This window comes from Marmota flaviventris, chromosome 5 (assembly GCF_047511675.1).
Source record: "Marmota flaviventris isolate mMarFla1 chromosome 5, mMarFla1.hap1, whole genome shotgun sequence".
Taxonomy (NCBI): domain Eukaryota; kingdom Metazoa; phylum Chordata; class Mammalia; order Rodentia; family Sciuridae; genus Marmota; species Marmota flaviventris.
Genome location: NC_092502.1, coordinates 29,308,926 through 29,326,726, shown reverse-complemented (window position 1 = coordinate 29,326,726; position 17,801 = coordinate 29,308,926). Strand labels below are relative to the sequence as shown.

General features: G+C 50.6%; 1 protein-coding gene across 2 annotated transcripts in view; it reads right to left on the bottom strand.

The window, feature by feature from the left end:
- The window catches only part of Anxa6 (annexin A6), a 51,223-nt gene that overhangs the window by 23,836 nt on the left and 9,586 nt on the right, over positions 1-17,801 (bottom strand). For both annotated transcript variants that reach the window (XM_027954787.3, XM_027954788.3), the window contains exons 2-12: positions 16,892-16,935; positions 10,009-10,099; positions 9,113-9,207; positions 8,465-8,578; positions 7,081-7,171; positions 6,194-6,273; positions 4,167-4,223; positions 3,326-3,419; positions 3,116-3,211; positions 1,739-1,797; positions 571-693 (exon numbers count right to left, since the gene is read on the bottom strand). In XM_027954787.3, the coding sequence (XP_027810588.1) occupies positions 571-693; positions 1,739-1,797; positions 3,116-3,211; positions 3,326-3,419; positions 4,167-4,223; positions 6,194-6,273; positions 7,081-7,171; positions 8,465-8,578; positions 9,113-9,207; positions 10,009-10,099; positions 16,892-16,909 (918 nt within the window). In that variant the 5' untranslated portion in view covers positions 16,910-16,935. The remainder of the gene's footprint in view (positions 1-570; positions 694-1,738; positions 1,798-3,115; positions 3,212-3,325; positions 3,420-4,166; positions 4,224-6,193; positions 6,274-7,080; positions 7,172-8,464; positions 8,579-9,112; positions 9,208-10,008; positions 10,100-16,891; positions 16,936-17,801) is intronic.

Here is a 17,801-nt window from a genome sequence, read left to right as displayed (position 1 = left end):
TTCTTAATAAACTTCAAAATATTAAAGGCTATGAGAAGTTACTGGTTTATCTTTGCACAAAATTTGGAAACATACCTTAGGAACACAAGTGAGATCTCTTGCCCTGTCACCAAAAAACTTCACTCCAAAAAAAAAAAAAAAAAAAAAAAGGAAAGCCCCCCTAATTTTATATCTGTCTTGTGAAAAAGAGGCTGGACACCTCACAAGCATCTCTGTCTGGCCCATGACCAGAGGGGTTCCTCAATTAACTCTCATTTATTCTTCAATGGGTACCGTCTTCCAGCAGAATGTACATTACCCCTGCCCCGGGCGGGGGTGGGGGTGGGTGACTCACAGTCCTTATCCTTAAATCAAATCATGTGCCCTTCACGATCCAGCTCTGCCTTCCTTTTCAGCCTCACTTCTCACAAGCACTCCTGACACTTGAGACCTAAGACACAGGCTCCTGGAACTTCCAAGAGACCCCCAGCTTTCTCGGATGGTGCCTTTTCTCCTGGTAGTGGTTCCCAAGCCCTCTGTCTTGGAAGAAAGCTCTCTGCTCCCCACTGCACCCCTATGAGGTCTGCTGACCTTGATCATGCTGTAGAGGGACTTCTCATACTTGGTCCGGAAGATCTCCCGAATGTCCAGCATGTCCAGCTCACTGCGGGTGACCATGATGCGGATCAGGGTGTTGTCGCGAGTCCCCAGGCCCTGGAAGACAAGCAGGGTCAAGTAACGGGGCCTTGAGAGAAGGCTGTGGTGCTGACAGCCCCCAGTTTAGTTGCCAGTAAAGAATAAAAGAGGCAGACATTGACGTTCCCTCTGAAGGTCCCTGTGTGTCCCTTCTTGCTTTTTATAAACCTTGTCTTCTGTCTGAAAATATCATTTTCATCCTTGATTTCCCCTATGATTTTTATAATATTGCAACTCTAAGCAATACTTAGATGTGCACATTTTGGAACTTTGTAAAAATACTACTGTAGATTTATGTTTCCATGCTCCTCTGGGTGGACATGGGGTTGCTGCCCATTTTTTTCCTACAGATGATAATGTCACGAGCATTCTTAGGAGCACGTGTACAGGTAAACATCTCTCCAGAACTCAGCTGCCCAACCTCACTATGGCACACTGGCAGACAGAGCAGGGTGGGTAGTCGATTTTTCCCTTCTGGGATGGCCAAGAAGAGCCAGAGAAGCCTGAGCTCCTGGGCCTTGGGCCTCTGGCAGCCAATGACTGCATTCACCCACTCTGGTGTGCCACGGAAAGAGCCTCAGTTTCTCTGTCCTATGCGTAAAAACCTGTGAAATACCTTTCTCAAGAACTCAGCCAAAGGGGACCTGCTGGGTCATAAGGAGTGTTGGCAGTTACGTCACAAATTTTCCCGAAGTGTTTTGAAGCGTTCTTACCCATGCACATTGCACATAAACATTCTGGTTAATCACTAGTTTTTAAAAGTGTGGGCTGCTGACCCCCACACACGGCTGGATGGACGGGGTGTCGTCTGCCACCATACTTACTGTACGACTGATCACGAGGTCGGGGCAGGTATACCCGCGGCAGGATGTGTAAGCACTCAGTGTCCCAGGCTCCAGAGCTCACCTGGGACAGAGTGCCATCACCCAGGTGAGGCCCATGGCCAATCCCTGAGGGCTCTCTTTGGCCAGTGGATATCAAAGACTTGCCAGAGTCCCAACAGTCCTGTGAGGGGTGAGCAGAGCCCCCCACCCAGCCTGGTTCATATCAACCCCCCACATACCTTCATGGCCTTGAAGAGCCTTTCAGCAAAATACTCCGGGGTGCTGCGGACGCATTTTACTGGAAAAGGGAGGAAGAGGGAGAGTTATTCCGGCCACCTTGGAACACAGAGGGGATGGCGCCTGAACCCTTCTAGGTTTCTGTATCTTAGAAGTCACCTAGTTCAGAGGCGGGAAGAACCCTGGCTCCTGATAGCTCTTAGCCCCAGAGCACCTTGAATCCATTTGCCTCTATCACAAACCCAGAGGGTAAAGAAATCAGGAAATGAGCCTGTTGAAATCTGAGTAGCCCATCTCAAAGGCCCACTTCATCTTTCTCATCCTTTCAGGTGTCACAGGGAACTAGGCCAGGTCAGGGGGTAGAGTCTGGGGTGGAGGTGGAAAAGGTGCATCTTTAGACTCTGCTACACCAGAAAGGTACTGGCAGCCAAATCACTTCTGATCTTGCCGGTAGCGTGTTCCTGACCCTGTCTACGTCACGTCACGTAGGGCTGGAGAGGGCAGCTCTGGGTGGGAAGATGAGGCCCTCCTCCACAGAATGCAAACACACAGCTTACTGCTGACTCAGCTGCTGTGACTCTTGGAATGTCAAACGTGCAAATGACTGGGGTCAGGCAGCATTTAACAAATAACTGGGGTCAGGCTCCCATTTAACAGACGGAGGACGTGAGGCCCAGTCAGGTTAAGTTACCTGCCCACCTAGGTCAACAGCAAATTTGGAAGAAGCCCTGATTTTTCTTTTGGTACTAGGGATTTAGCCTATGGGCACTGAGCCACATCCCCAGCCCTTTTTATTTTTTATTTTGAGACAGGGTCTCACTAAGTTGCTTAGGGCTTTGCTAAGTTGCTGAGGCTGGCTTCAAACTTGTAATCCTCTTGCCTCAGCCTCATGAGCTGCTGGGATTACGGGTGTGCGTCACCATGCCTGGCTATTAGCCCTGGGTTTGAATTTAAATTCCACCATTGATTGGTCAGCTCCTGACATCCCACCATCAGAGCACCCCTAATTCATTATGAAACTACCCACTGGCATGTGACTCAGTCTCTGTGAGACTCAGTTTCCTCATCTGTGAAATGGAGATAATGACCGTGCCTGCTCAGTGTGGTGTGTGGTACAGCAGATCTTCCACATAAGCCTCTGATCATGGTCACCATTATCCCAACTCTAAGCTCAGCGCTTTCTCCCTCTACAGCATTGGAGGTCAGTAGCTGAGATTCAAATTGGCTTCCTGCAGCCACGCTGCCCTGGATCCACCTTTAGAATCCATGGCCCATCTGGTTTTCTCAACTTGATAACAAAGAGTTCCCCTTTTCCCTCACTCCTGGGCTGGTATCCCAGAATCCCTCAAAGGCCCTGGAAATGCAACATGAGGACCTACCCACGGCCAGCATTAGCTTCTCAAAGTCCCCGGACAGCTCCGCTCGGATGCTAGCTTCGATTGGCTTCCCCGTGGTCTTCAGATACTCATCAAACACTGAGTGAGACAGAGACAGGATGTCTGAGAGTGCCCCCTAACACTGAGAAGAGATAGGGACCTCAAAGGACAGGCTGCAGTAGGGGGCAGCTATAGGTCTTCTCTGGAGCTTACCCAACCGAAGATGCTGCTTGCTGCGATTTCCCAAGATGTAAATGAACTGGGCCTCATCTGTTCCCCATTTCAGTTCCCCTGCCTCAAACAGGTCCTAAAGGGGAAGAGGTGGGATTTAACTCAGAGAAGAAACCTGAGGAGACACTGGCCAGGCCACTCAGAACCATACCAATAACTAGTGGCCTCTGGACCTCTGCATAAACCTCGAGTTCTTTCTTCCTTCCTTTCTGGAGAAGGTTCTATTCAACCTCATGTCCCAGATTAAATGTCCCATTCTTTCTCAAAGTACTCCCTAATGTTCCAGCAGGGTTCTCTTCCCCTTTTCAAGGCTCTGTGCCTTATGATCTGCCCATAGATCTGTCTCCTAACCATTGCTTTCCCTCCCAACAAGAAGGGATGATGTCATAGCATTCTCTTTACCTGTCCCTATAGTCACAACAACATAAGGCAGGGGCTGAAAACATCTGGACATTATGGTATATTGATAGAGAAGTGTCTGTGGGATCAACATGAGTCGTCTCTCCCAGTACTGTTTGATTTTGTTCATTAGCGATTACCCAATGCTTGGCAGAGTGCCCAGCACAGAGTAGGTGTTTAATTTAAAAAAAAAACATGAAGTAAACAAATGAATAAACAATGAAACCTCCAAAATACATCTCAGCAATTTTCTCTGTTATGCATCTTTGAAAGACAACTTAAACCTTTTCTTCAACAAAGTGCCAAATACTGAGGTATTTGATACAAATGGCTTCACCTCCAGCCTTTTTCAGGGCTCCCAACCTCTCGCCTCTCTCAAGGGTCCTCTGCTATGCCTTGGGGACCTCCATCAGGGCTCATTTACCTGGACATCCTGTTGTACCAAGTCCTCGCTCACTACATTGTCCTCCTCCCTGGTTCCCTGGATAGGGAGACAAGAAATAGGTTTCAAATACTACAGGGCCAGGAGAAGGACCTGGTGATGACGGCGGAGACGAGGAAGGCTGAGGAATCCCGGTGGTCCAGAAATGTCCAGGAGCAGTGACTAGGTCTGGAGAAACAGCAGCTACCAGTGGATCAAGATAGTAGCATCTATGCTGTAGGGAATCACGGGACCCCTCTCCCAGGCTGTGACCAAACAGGAGAGTCCTAAGAATAACCACGGTCCTTCCAGGTGCCCCTTCCGGGAGAATTCTGAAGACAGCCTCTGAGCTCTGTTTAGCCCCCGCCATAGGACCTGGCATTACCCACCACATATCCCTACAATGATACCACAGGGGCAAAGGGGCTGTGCATTTGCATTTTATTATTTGGAGCTCTCATACCTTAACCCAACTTAGCAATGAGGATTTGGAACTTGGGCCCCATGATCTGAACTCCCAGGCTGCAAAGATTATCAGATCCCCTTGGTGCTTCGATTGCTCTGTGGAGCCCTCTGCTCCATCTGATAGAAGAGGCTTAGAAGCAGGAAGCTAATCAAAGGGACCAGGGCAAACCACACTGAGCTCCTTGAGCACATGGGCAGAGGTCTGCAGTAGGCCTGGCCAGGGCTGTGCTCCATCCTCTCTCCCCGTGACACTGGGTCTCAACCCCCTGGGCTTTCTCTGGGACTGACCATGCGATACAGCTGGCATGCCTGCAATCTGTGCCACACTGCTGCCACTAGTTAGATGTGACGAGGCAACATCCCTGACTCCAAGATCCAGGAGTGGGAATCTCCTCCCCCCCAAAATAAACTTTGAAATGGGGCAAAGATCACACACTTCCTCACAACTGATAAATCCCCATCCTGTCAATATGAGGTGTAGGTTGTAATGGAAACAGGAAGAGATGAATTAGGAAGAATTAATGTAAAAGAGGGAAGGGGAAGAGAGAAGTGGAGAGAGGGACAAAGTGGTGGCTTGGTTTATTATTTATTTATTACTTACATTCCTTTTTTTTTTTTTTGAGATAGGGTCTCATTAAGTTGCTCAGGCTGGCCTTGAACTGTGTGATCCCTTTTCTTTAGCCTCCCAAGTAGCTGGGATTACAATGTGTCACTGTACCCAGCTGCAATGGCTTGATTTATACATGAGGCTTCAGAAAGGTTTGGTCCTTGGAGCTGGACTTGAGACATTGCCTTGCCTGTCCCCATAGTGCCAGGAAAATAAATGACACAGTGAAGCAGGCAAGAGAGACACGTTTTCCAGTCACTAAAGGCCTGATATTGCCAGAGTTTTCTATTAATCAAAGAATCTAGAAATCTGGTTACTGAGAAAATCTATTTTTGAATGTCAGCAATTAACTCAAAGTTTTTTGGTGTTTAAACATGTGGGAAAACAAAAGAAAAAAAAGTCCAACATGGTAGACTGAGTTCAGCCATGGAGAGCAGTGTGAGGCCTTCTTAGAGTCCTCTTGTGATGGACTTCATGGCAGCAGGAAGGCAGCACAGCCTGGCGGTGGGTGATGTGATGCAGGTGGCCCTGCAGCACCACGTCCCTCCTGGTATCCCGGGCAGGTGCCATGGTTGGAGGAGCAGTGGCAAGAGGGAGGCCCAGAGAGGGGAGGAAGGAGTTCACAGGGAGAATACTGGTCACAAGACAGAAGCATGTGCCAAGGACGTGTAGGTCTTCTGAAGGCACTGTGCTATCCCGAAGGATGGGTCCAGGCCCAACCCCCGGGGTCCCCAATTCCGTACCCAGGTGAGCCAGAGAAACCGTCTTGGGATCCAGAGGCTAGGGGCAGTTGCAGGGTGGGCAATGAGGAAGGCAGAGCACAAGAGAAGGACCTTTCCCCAAAAGCCCCTCGCGGGGCCATTTGTCTGGGAGCCTGGAGGAGGCGCCCATGATCCTCAGCCCAACTCTAGGAGAGAGCGCCAGGGAGGGGCTCAGAGGCTCATATGGATTAACTAACCTGGAGCAGGACCACCAGCATCTTCTGGAAATGGCCAGAGGTGTCGCCGATGATGTCAGACTCCAGGTCTCGCTCGTAGGCTGCAGAAAGGAACATGAGATCTAGCCTCATCCAGAGGCCTCAGGGATCCAGGACAAAGGTCCCTTGCTACCCCACAAAGGGACCTGTTTTGTTTCAAATCCCAAATCCAGTCTACAGGCCACTGTGGCAAGACCCAGAGTGTATCTGCAGTGGTTGGGACTATGACATCATGACATGAAGTCTATCTACTTCTCTCTGTCCCTTTTGGACCATCTGACTACGGACAATATTATTTCTCAAGGACAGTGGATACAGCTTTTCTTTGGTTCTTTCCAATCCACAGTGACAAGATTAACTGTCTGAAAGCCCCTGTTTGTCACTGGACTCTGAATAAAACATCACTTCCCTCTTGAAGGTCTTGTGTGACGCTGCCCATCCCTCTACCTCTTCCAGCCTTATCTGGCTACCAGTGCTTTCTACCTCAGGGCCTTTGGACTTGCTGTCCCCTCTGCCAAAAGGACTGTCTTTCCATTCTTCTCACAATTACTTCCTTGTTTCCTCCCAAGACAGGCTTTCCCTGGTGACTTATCTGAAGTGGGTCCTCCCTGTCAAAGTCTGATTCTTATTTGTTTCCTTCATAACATTTAACCCCAATGTTTATTATCATGTTTATCTGATTACCCATTTTTGTTTGTGTCTCTCTGTTATCTCATTCGTCTACCCACCACAGAGCAGGGACTCATTGGAAAGATGGACAGGTAGGTGGAAGAATCAGAGAGGCGATGGATAGTCTCAGTGTCCCCACCCTTGAAATCATCTTCATTTCATATCTGAAGATCCCGAGTGGCCCCTCCTGCCCATCTCACCATCTTTGTATGCTGCTACCAGTTGGTGGATCTGCTCATTTGTCCGGGAAGCCAAGATCTCAATGAGGCACTTCTCATCAGTGCCGATGCCCTGGAGAAAAGGCACACAGGAGTTAGGGGCAGGGGTGGTAGGACACCAGCCGCCCCTACTCAGGGTGCTCCCACCCCAGGTCTTGGGCACCAGTTGGGTTCTGGACCTGCAACTCTGGGCAGCTTGCTCTTGAATGTCTCATTAAGAAACTTGATCTTGCTTTTGCTTTTTGGCCTAGTTGTACCCCTGAAAGCCAGATGGGTCACCAGCTCACCTACTGGAGTCACCTGTGGAAAGCTGACCATGGCTCTCATTCTTGCTGTAACTTTCAAACTGCTATAGTCACACTGGGAAATATGGTCTCAACATGTGCCACCAGGGTGTCAGTAGGAGAGAGGACTCTTTAAATTGGACTAAGTGATCTTCCTTGAATGGATTATCCAAGACATCTACCCAGTGAAAGGAAACATACTAGCTCTTTGTATACAAAATAAAAATCTTAAAACATCTGAGAGAGAGCCAGAGCAAGATTTTATCTTTCTGGGCCTCAGTTTTTTCATTTGTAAAAATGGAGATGATGCTAGTTGCTCTTCCAAACGCTAAGGGAGATTGAGAAGGCAATAGTCTCTCACGTAGCTAAGAGTATCAGTTTATGGAACGAATTCATGATTGATAGCTCATTGGCAGCAAAGACAGTATCACCTTATAGGAGGTGAAGTGCTAGGCACGATTAAGGGTTGTTTTTTTCTGTTGTTGTTGTTGTTTTGTTTTTTTGGTGCTGGGGATTAGAACCCAGGACCTTGTGCAAGCAAGGCAAGCACTCTACCAATCAATCTATACTCCCAGCCCCGATTATGGGCTTTTTAATATCTCCCTTCTTCCAGGAGGGTAATTATCTGCCTCAATCAGATTAAACTTCTCTTATCTTGAAAATACCTCCACAACCTCTCCTGCCATTTCCCCCAGCCTAGAATGACCTCCATACTCCTATCCTTCTCCAGGTCTGGGGCTTAACTTGATCCTCTCATCTCCTGGGATGCCTCTTCCAACCACTCCAAGCCCAGGAACTTACCCTGTGGGCCTCTTTTAGGGTGTCCCTGGCCTGTTGCATGTTGGATACTTATTTGGGACTACAAGCTCCTAGTGTGGGGGTCTGGGCTGAGGGGTTTGCTTTGCTCCGACATCTGTCCACATCTGCCTGCTCTGGGGTAGGGTTTTGGCAAGCTGCCTCTTGGAGCAAGACACAGCTGCTGGGTGGGTGCAGGGCTCACCAGATGTTTGCTATAGAGCCCGGGATCTTCCCATCACCATACCCCCATCCCTTACATGCACATATTCATCCCCGTTTCTTACCGAAATGGCATCTTTAATTTCTTTGGCATCACTATAGGCAAGTGGCCTCATCAGGCCCACGATCAGCCGTTCGAACTTCCCCGTCAGCTCATACTTCAAGTCAGCAATGAGGTCCTGGGGGGTGGGGAGGTGCAGTGATAATAATAAGAATTACATTTAATGAGCACTTACTCTGACAAGCACTGAGGTTAGTAATCTTTCTGAATCATGGCTTTTGGAAATATGCGCCATCATCAGTCCTTAGAAAGCCATCATCAGTCCTTAGAAACGGCCTTAGAGACCTCAGGGAATGTGCCCAAAGTGACCCAGCCAGCCAAGGGGCCGTGCAGGTTCAAGTCCACAGCACTGTGCCCCTCCCCATCGTCAGCTTCCTTGTCCACCATGTGTCTCTCCCACAGTCTGGGATTCTACAGAGTGGACACCACTGAGATCTTATTCCCTAGCACAGCCCTGATACATGGCACAGAGCACAGCATACAGCAGGTGCTCTAGACATACTCGAGACTGAAGGAATAAAAAGAGGAAGAACAGGCTCTGGATGCAGGAGTGTCAGCAGAGGCTGACCTGGAGAAAGAGACTCAGAACCAGAACACAGGCGAGTGGCATCCTCCCCGCCCACCCCAGCAGCCCTCCAGCTGCCGGGCTTACCTTGCCATAGAGGGACTTGTAGCTCAGGCAGATCTCCTGCCTCTGTTTATTGCTCCGGGAGGTGATCAGCTCCAGTATGGCCTCCTTGTCACTGCCTGGAAGAGGGGAGGGCACCGGTCACCCCACCCACTCTGCCTTCAGGAAGCCCACTGGTGCTCCCTTCCCTGGGCACAGCCTTGCAGTCCCCTGAAGTCATCAGCTCACGAGGAGGAGGTGATGAGCACAGGATCCATGGGGATCTTTCAAGTTCCCACTGAAGAGGGTCATAGCACACACAATATCTCAACTCAAAGGGCCCTCATCCAGCTTCTGCACCATGAAGGAAACCGGGGCCCAGAGAGGGGCAAGGACTCACCCAGAGTCTCCCAATGAGCCAGACTTAGAAGCCAGGTTTTCTATGACCTGGTACAGGGTTCTTTCAATCACAGGACAAAAGTAAGAGAACAATGAGTGCCACCCTCAGTGGTCACGCCAAAGAAAGGCAGGGGGTTGTCATCAGGAGGGGGCTCTACCAAGGAGATTTCAACTACACCAACAAAGCACTAGTTCCTTAACTTGGGTGGTAGATCTATGGGTGAAGTTTCTATTATTCTTTATACCTTTTCTGTTGGCCTGAAATGTTTCATTATAAAATTGTGAAAAATAAAAGGAGACAAAAAAAAAAAAAAGGGAGGGTCGTGGCTCAGTGAGAGAGCACTTGCTTAGCAAACGTGAGAAGTGCTGGGTTTGATCCACTGTAAAAAAAAAAAAAAAATGAAGGAAGAAGGAATATGCATTTCACCACCTCATACCCATGCAACACCAAGACTCTGGGCTATGCCCACTTTTGGGACTACTCTTAACATCCAGTGAATCCTCCTTCCGGCAGGACCCACTCAGGTTGGTCTAGCACCCACCGAAGCCCTTCATGGCGGTGTACAGAGCCTCAGCATCCTGGCTGGGATCAAAGTCTGGGAAGTCGTGAATAGAGCCCCGGTACTTGGCACCCTGTGGAGAGAAAAGCAGAGGATGAGGTGCTGACCTTGGACTTGGACTGGGCTTGCAGCCTCAACCTCTGGGCAGACACCTAACCCTGGTCCACATCCACACTCAGCACCCCCCATCCCCCCCACGAAATCAAGTACTGATCACATAAACCGTTGGTAAGGGTAAGGATGATTCTCTTGGGCCATTGCTCCAACCTGCCCAGAGGACAGTGCCATTTCTCCAAAAGAGGGTGGCTTAGCCAAGGCCCACAGCCCCACACCACCTTCCACCCTCAGGGGAGGGTTTAAAAAGCTGGCTGAATGGAGGGGATGGAAAGGAACCCTGTGAGAGTAACAGGTGCCCCTCCTACTTTCATGGCGCTTTATAGTTCACAAAATCCTTTCATCTCCGTTACTGTGATTATTTTAGCAACTATAGGAGCACTTATGATGATCTCTATCACAGAGACAGGCAGCCAAGCACAAAGAAAGAACCACTCGCAGGAAGTCACACAGATCCCAGACCTTGTCCCTGCTCCCCTCTGCTCTCCAGCTCCACAAACCTGGCCGCTGTCAGTTACTCAGGGTGAGGTCTTGGGCCCAGGGGACCTGGAACCACCCTGAGTTCAATGCCAAGACAAGGTGCTACCTCTCTGGGCTCGGTAAACTGAACTGTGAACTGGCATCTAAGGACAAGCTGGCATGGTCCTTGCAGGCAAGGAGAGGAGGGCAGAGAGCCAGGAGGTGCAGACATGGAATCTAAACTGAATGCACAATGGGCTGGTTCACAGAGAAGTCAGATATGGGTCAGCCATGCCGTGCTGAGAAGTCTGGGGTCCAGGAGCAGGAAGAGCAGGGAGAGCCAAGGACGTCAGAGCCCACCCCATACGGTGGCACTTCATCTATGCCAGACCCAACGCTGGGAGCTGAAGACGTGGGGAGAGAAGAGGGGCCTAGCTCTGTCTTTCACGAGCTCCTTCCTAGCTCTGAGCAGAGACAAGCAGGCAAATTAACATAAAGCTTGTAATGAATACCTTAAGACAGAAGCAAGGTAATGTGGGAGACAGCAGAGGCTAATTCCAGCTAAGGCCACAGTGGGGTGGGGGACCAGGTCAGGCTCCATGGAAAGAGTTGTAGGGGTCAGGGTGGCCCGAAGACTGTGCCTTTCCAGGAGTGAGACAGGCAGAACAAGCCCCTTACTGTCTAGTGTCTCCCAGGGCCTGCACTGCAGGACCCAGCCAGGCGCCTGCGTGCTCCTTGGTTTATGTCTGCAGAGGCTGACTCCCCTGAGGTATGCACGCGTGGGCGCAGTGTTGCTATTTAAAGTCCTGACGGGGCGGGTGACCAGAAAGGGACACTGCCTTCTTCCCGCCATCCATGAATCTCCTGCAACCTGATCATACCCTTGGGCAGAGAAGGAAAGCTTAAGACAGGTCAAATACATGGACCAGGACACATTGTAAGGAGCTCAGAGAACAGAATGGTGACTTTTCCTATGGCCAGGCTCCCTCTGCCTTACTTCGCATCTCATTGGCATCTTCACCTGGGCAGGCATTCCAATCCAGGAACCCCAGAGGGCAGGCACCAGACCCACCCCGTATACAGCTAAGAAACTGACAAAGGAGACTCAAGTACTTGTCACATGAATAAATGAACAGGAGAAAGAACAACTGGCCTCCTCCAGGAAATTTTACCTCCCACCCTTGGAGTTTCTCTCTGGATACTCCCAGCCCAGCAATACTAGAAAAGAAGAGCTCTGGGATCAGCTTCTGGGATGGATGGAGAAACGAGGGTTTAGAGATCAGAATGACTGCTTTGCAAGGGGCCTTAAGATCCGTTAGTCCTGCTTTCCTCTTGATTCTTGACTCCATGGAGGACAGGGACTGTGTCATGAATAAGACAAGTAACTGTGCATAAGGAGAATAACTGGGTACAGAGAATGGAAAGGGCTCAGTACCTGACAGTTGCACAAATCAATGAAGGCACTCCTCAGGCTCTGAGACGAAGGATGCTTAAAGAGTAAGGCAGGCAGATTGAGGAGTGGGTGGAGTGTTTTCCTGAGTTTCTAGCAAAGTTCTCTCCAATGCTGGGAACCCTGATACAGGCACTGTGAGCACCAAGCTTTGAAAGATGCCACTAGGGCCAAGTCTTCTAGGGTCTGTCTGGCCCCTTTGCAGGCTGCTGATCCTTGGTTGATTTTTTCTCCACCTGCCTAGGTCCACCTGTCCTAATCCACAGTGGCTCCAGCCTTCCTGCCACTCTTCCCTGGCTTACTTGGAACAAGGAAGGGAAAGCTCCCTAGGAACCACACATGGGCCAGGCGTATTGGCTCACACACCTGTAATCCCAGCAACTTGGGAGGCTGAGACAAGAGGATCACAAGTCGGAGACCAGCCTAGGCAACTTAGTAAGACTCTGTCTCAAAACCAAAAAGGGCTGGGGATGGAGTTCAGTGGTAGAGTGGCCCTATATTCAATCCCCTGTACAGCAAAAGATAAAAAATAAAAACAAAAAAACCACATGTGGTTCCAAAGACCCAAAATACAGAAGGCAGATGACATATCAAGACCACACAGAAAAGTCAGAGGCCTGGCTGGGAAAGGAATCCAAGGCTCTTTCTAACAGACCAAACTTTCTTCCTTCCCCCTGGTTGCCATCTGGGATGGGGCTGGAGATGGGAAGGGCCAACCATCACGCAGCCTAGGACTTCTGCTCTGGCCAGTGATGTCCCCCTGTCCCTGTCCTTGAATTCTAAGCATTTGAGTTATTTCACTCACCATCATTCCTCCATTAATCCTCTGCTGGAACTGGCTCCTTTGGGGGTAGACCCATTTCCTCCCTGTGCCATTCTGACCCCATTTTCAAGGCTATAAATAGGCAGTAGTGCTGGCCAAGTCTTTGTACCCTAAGTGCTTCTCATATTCAGATGCTTCTGTTTCCAGGGCAGCAAGGGCCAGGGCCTCCCTACAGTTCATTCATTCATCCCCTCATTTAAGCAATCAAGCAACATTTACTGAGCATCTACTGAGTGCTGGGACCAGGGACCACTGAGATCTCCTAGGCCGGAAGAGAAGATGCACTGTAGCTGCAAATGTAATTCAGTGGGGTAGGCATTATAATGAGAGCAGCAAAGGAGCCAGAAAAGGAACCTTTAGGTCTCTTTCCTTTAGGAAGCTGTGTCTAGCTCACTGATGTATTTCCAGCACCTAACACAAGGCCAGGAGCAGCCAGGCACTCACTAAATATTTGTTTTATAAATGGATCTATGAATGACTGAACTCATGTGCTGAGCAGGTCAGAGAAGGCTTCCTGGAGGTGACCTCTAAGCCAAGTTCTAAAAGATGAGTAACAGCTGGCCCCAGGGAGCAGAGCGATGGAAAAGGCACCAAAAGAGGAGACACATGGCAGAGGGCTGGGGTTGGGGTCAAGGAACATTCTGGAAAGCAAGCCCAGATTCTTGAATGCTTAGGGGCTGGTGTCCAGGGTCGCTAGGATGGGATGTGGCTGGAGAGTGATGTAGAAGAGCAGAGAAAAGCAAGTCACTGAGGCTGTAATGCTGCCCAGTGGCTCCAGTCCTGGCTGGGCTGCCCTGGGCACTCCCCTTGGCTACAAGCTCCTGGTACTGTGGTCCTCATCCATTAAACAGAGCACCTGCTCATGACACTGTTCCAGTATTGGACTTTTAAAAAAAAATCCAGTTGACCCACACGACTTTTATGTAGACTAAAAGCAGTTAAATAACAGCAAGTTTCATATGGTTCAAACTGATGCCTTTCTCAAGGTTGGTACGTGAGATCTGGAAAATGTTTAACTTGTCTGCTGCGGCGGGGGTTTGGGGGAAGTGAACAAGTACCGAGGTATGCTTGAGCAGGCTGCTGCTGGAGCAGGTCTCTGAGCTCATAGTCAGATGCCCAAAGATCAAGGAATCATAAGCTGCCAGGAGGGGACAAGGAGAAGATGGAAGTCTGTCCCCAGGATGAAGGACTGAAGAGATGGCAGCAGACTACCCTTTGTTGCCCCTCCATTGTGACCCTTCTCCCTCTCTGGACAGTGCAGGTGAGTGGGGGTGACCAAGGAAGGGGCTGAAGGTGACAGATCAGGCCATGCCCTGCCAGGAAAGGGTGTCCAATGACCTTCTCAGAGCTTGGCCAAAATGTCCACTTAGAGACAAGCTTAGCTTAGTGAGGCGCAAGCCCAGTCTCCTATGCAGTTCTTTACACAAGGATAACAAAAGTGATCTCCTGTTAGGCTAGTTACCCTGGGACCCCACGTGGTGGGGGGAGCTTCGCACTGGTCACATGTAGAGCCACAGAGACAGCTTCTCAAAGCACCCAGGCGCAGACTTCCCACTGCTGTCAGTCATTCTCACACCCGCGGTGTGAATTCTGTATCTCTAAGTGTCACCTGTATGGCTGCCCAAGCCTCTCCTCATCCCTCTGACCCTGACTGCCTATCACACCGGTGACAAGATCCTGGCCACAGGTACTCATAATGGAGGGAGGGGACAGCAGGGAAGGGACTTTCCGTCCTGAAATATTCAGCAGGTCCTGGTGCCAGCTGGTGAGCAGCCCGGGCCCTGGGGCTCTGTGGTCTGAGGCCCCTCCCAGGCTGTTGCTGGAGCAGGTGTCCCTGGTCTCTCAAAGCTGAAGCAGGCGTCCCCAGAGAGACGGCTGGCTGCACAGGACCTCAACTGATAGGACTTGACCCAGGCCTCATCTCCATAACTCCCAGAATTCCCGGCACCAGCACCTGCCCTTCTTGCCATGTCCCCAAAGCCTTTCTACATTCAACATTGCATTCTGACCCAGAACATTCCACGAAACCGAGGCCACAGAGACATGCCTCCTGGGAACTTCTGTGACATGGAAGTATTTCCTCATGCTTTTGGGTTTAAAGTTCCCCTCTTCTGGAAGGAGACATGGGAGGACAGCACAGTCACCATGGTGGGAGGAACCGGAGGCAGGTGATCAGACCTGAGAAGAGTGCGTTTCCGTGTGTTTGCACATGGGGGTTGGGCCCTGGAAACAGAGTTAAGAACTGGAGCAAGAGACACAAACTCTAGCTCAGTGGCCAGAAGACCTTTGTCATCTTCCTCTAATATTGTCCTCTGCAACCTCTCCCTGCCCCAGCTGCTGCACTCTGAGCACACCAAATTACTCTTCCTCCCGGACTACACTGTTCTCTCCCTGCTCTGGCCTGATTCAGCTGTTCCTCCCTAGGCCATGCCTCAGTCCTCTGGTGTCTCCTCTGAGTAGTTCTCTATAGGCCACTGTCCCCATCCTCTCTGCTTGCCCCAGAGCTCCCGTATTTCCCCATCAGAGCACTGTGCACGAGGTACTGACCCTCCATGGGAGGAGGGCCCCCTAAGGCCCTGCTACTCTGGGACTTGATTGCAGGGGTCTATTGGCCCCTGGTCCCTGACAATAAAAACAATGATCATCCAGGGACTGGGCCTGGCCCTAGAGCATTGGCCCAGAATTCCAAAGCTCCATGCCCCAGGTCCTGGTTCCTCTGGTCCACTTGGGTCATCTGGCACCCTTCAATGCAAATGCCCATCTGGTCTGACTGCAGATGGGAAATGGGGAAACGGCAAGAGCTCTGCTCTGGAATTTTGCCCATAACCACAAATACTCTCTCCTTGTGGTCAGAGGCCACCATGCAAAGTGTGTTCCTTAGGGACTGGCAGGGAGGCCACACTGGAGTTCTCCTGAGGGTGCTGGTCCTATGTCACATAACACTGCTCTACACAAGCTCTGGGTATCCTTCAGGCCCCAGTTCATAGGGTGGCAAGTCACGAACATAAGGGTGAAGTTCTTTGCACTGAGTTCAGCCACCTTGTAAGGGGGAAATGAGCCCCAAGGAGAGTGAAGGACTCCTAGCTCCAAAGGGGCCATGACTCTAGAGGGACCCCAGGCCCGGGGAAGGCAGAGCTCCGTGTCCCTCAGTTTTATTCTCCCCCTCCAATGCCATCATCCCACTGACCACACCTCTTTCTGTAAGGCTGACCACCAGGGACCACTCTCAGGCCAACTTTGGCACAAGGTGACCCCTTGGGCTGACTATGAATAGACCCCAGTCTTAGCCACACAGGAGTTCAAGTTCCAACATGTCTCCTATTCTCCTCCCAGCAGCATGGGCAGACAGAATGAGAGAGTGAGCTTAGAGTCTTCCAAGCCAGGGAAATAGAATCCTGACTGCGTGTGACAGGGAACATCCCCATCTCCAGGGCAGAGAGGACTTTATTGCTTCTTGGCTTGTTGAGTATCTGTCTCCTTTCTTGGGGAACCACTCTTGGGCCATGCAGTTCATGTGAAACCAACTCAACCTCCTGGTTCCAAGAGAGGGCATGTTACCCAGGCCAAGCCAGCAGGAACGAAACCCGAGTCTTCCCCTGGAAGCATGCGTTGGTTTCTCCTGGTCTGCTAAAGCAGAGGAATGGAAACCTGGAGCTGCTGGTAACTAATGTGCCAGGCAAAGAAGGACCTACTCAAGAATAAAGCCAGCCAGAGGAAGCTCACTCACAGAGAAAGAATCCTGACTATCATCTGGGCCCCTGGATCTAGCCAGACCTGAAGTCCTGTGCTTCTTGATCATTTGGGCCAATGAGCATCCTTTTCTGCTTAGGATATTGTATATCATCACTGGTGACTTGCTTCTGAAGAGCTGTGACTTTTTAACAGGACTTAAACACATTTCCTGATGGTTTTAGGTTCAAGGTTATCAGAGGGTCTCTGCAGGAGGTCTAATGACTCTAGGGGGATCCTAGGCCCAGGGAAGACAGGGCACAACCTTCAGGAGAGAAAGGTCCCCTTACCTGTGCTGGATTGGCCATGGTGTCAGGTTCTGCAGCAGAAACCACTGTGGAGAAGAAAAAGAGTTCATGAGATTCCCCTGAATTCTGATCCTTTCCTTTCTTCACCCCCACCCTAATTTTCTTTCCAGCTGCCTCAAGCCCCTCCGGTTAAACCACATCCAAAGACCTGGTCTGGCTTAGTACCTTTTTTCAGATGACAATCCATACACTAGATGGTGTCCAGACAGTCACACCAGGGCGAGCCAAGAGGGCGGGCGGGCAGGACCACTGACCCAGCAGCCTCCAGGCCCTGCAGAGCACTTGCCCAGACACTAACCCTCCTCACATCATCCTTCCAACCCACCCCTCTCGAGAAGAGGAAAGGAGGCTGCGGCACTGCAACGTGTGATCCGAGGTCAACCAGCTTAGAACTGAATCCGACCACTTCAGCTTCCAAGTCAGATCCCAGATTCCAGAGTCCAATGCTCTCTGCAGCCTGTGTGGCCTTTCTGCAAGTCACCAAGAATGGCTTCAGAACCCAGGACTTCTGGTGTGCAGACAGGGGCAGGGGCTCCCATCCGCACCTCTCCTAGGTCCACCATTCATTACCACCTGTCCCGAGTTAGACCCTGCTCTAGGACAGCAGGTATAGGAGAGCTGAAAGCCCTGCTTTCCTGGAGGTTGAGTCCTAACGGGGAAGAGTGACGAATGCATACCTCAAGTGGTGGTAAGGAACACCAAAAAGACAAAGCTTGGCCAGGAGAGTGACAAAGGCGCGATCTCAAGTGGCTGCTCAGAGGGTGTCATGAAGCCACCACAGAGCTTGGTGTGGCTCAGGTGGCCGTAGGAAGGAGGTTGACAGGACTGGGGCAGGAGGCCAGTGCCTCAGGCCACTGTGAAGGCTGAAGTTTTGCTGGGGGAGTGGCAAATG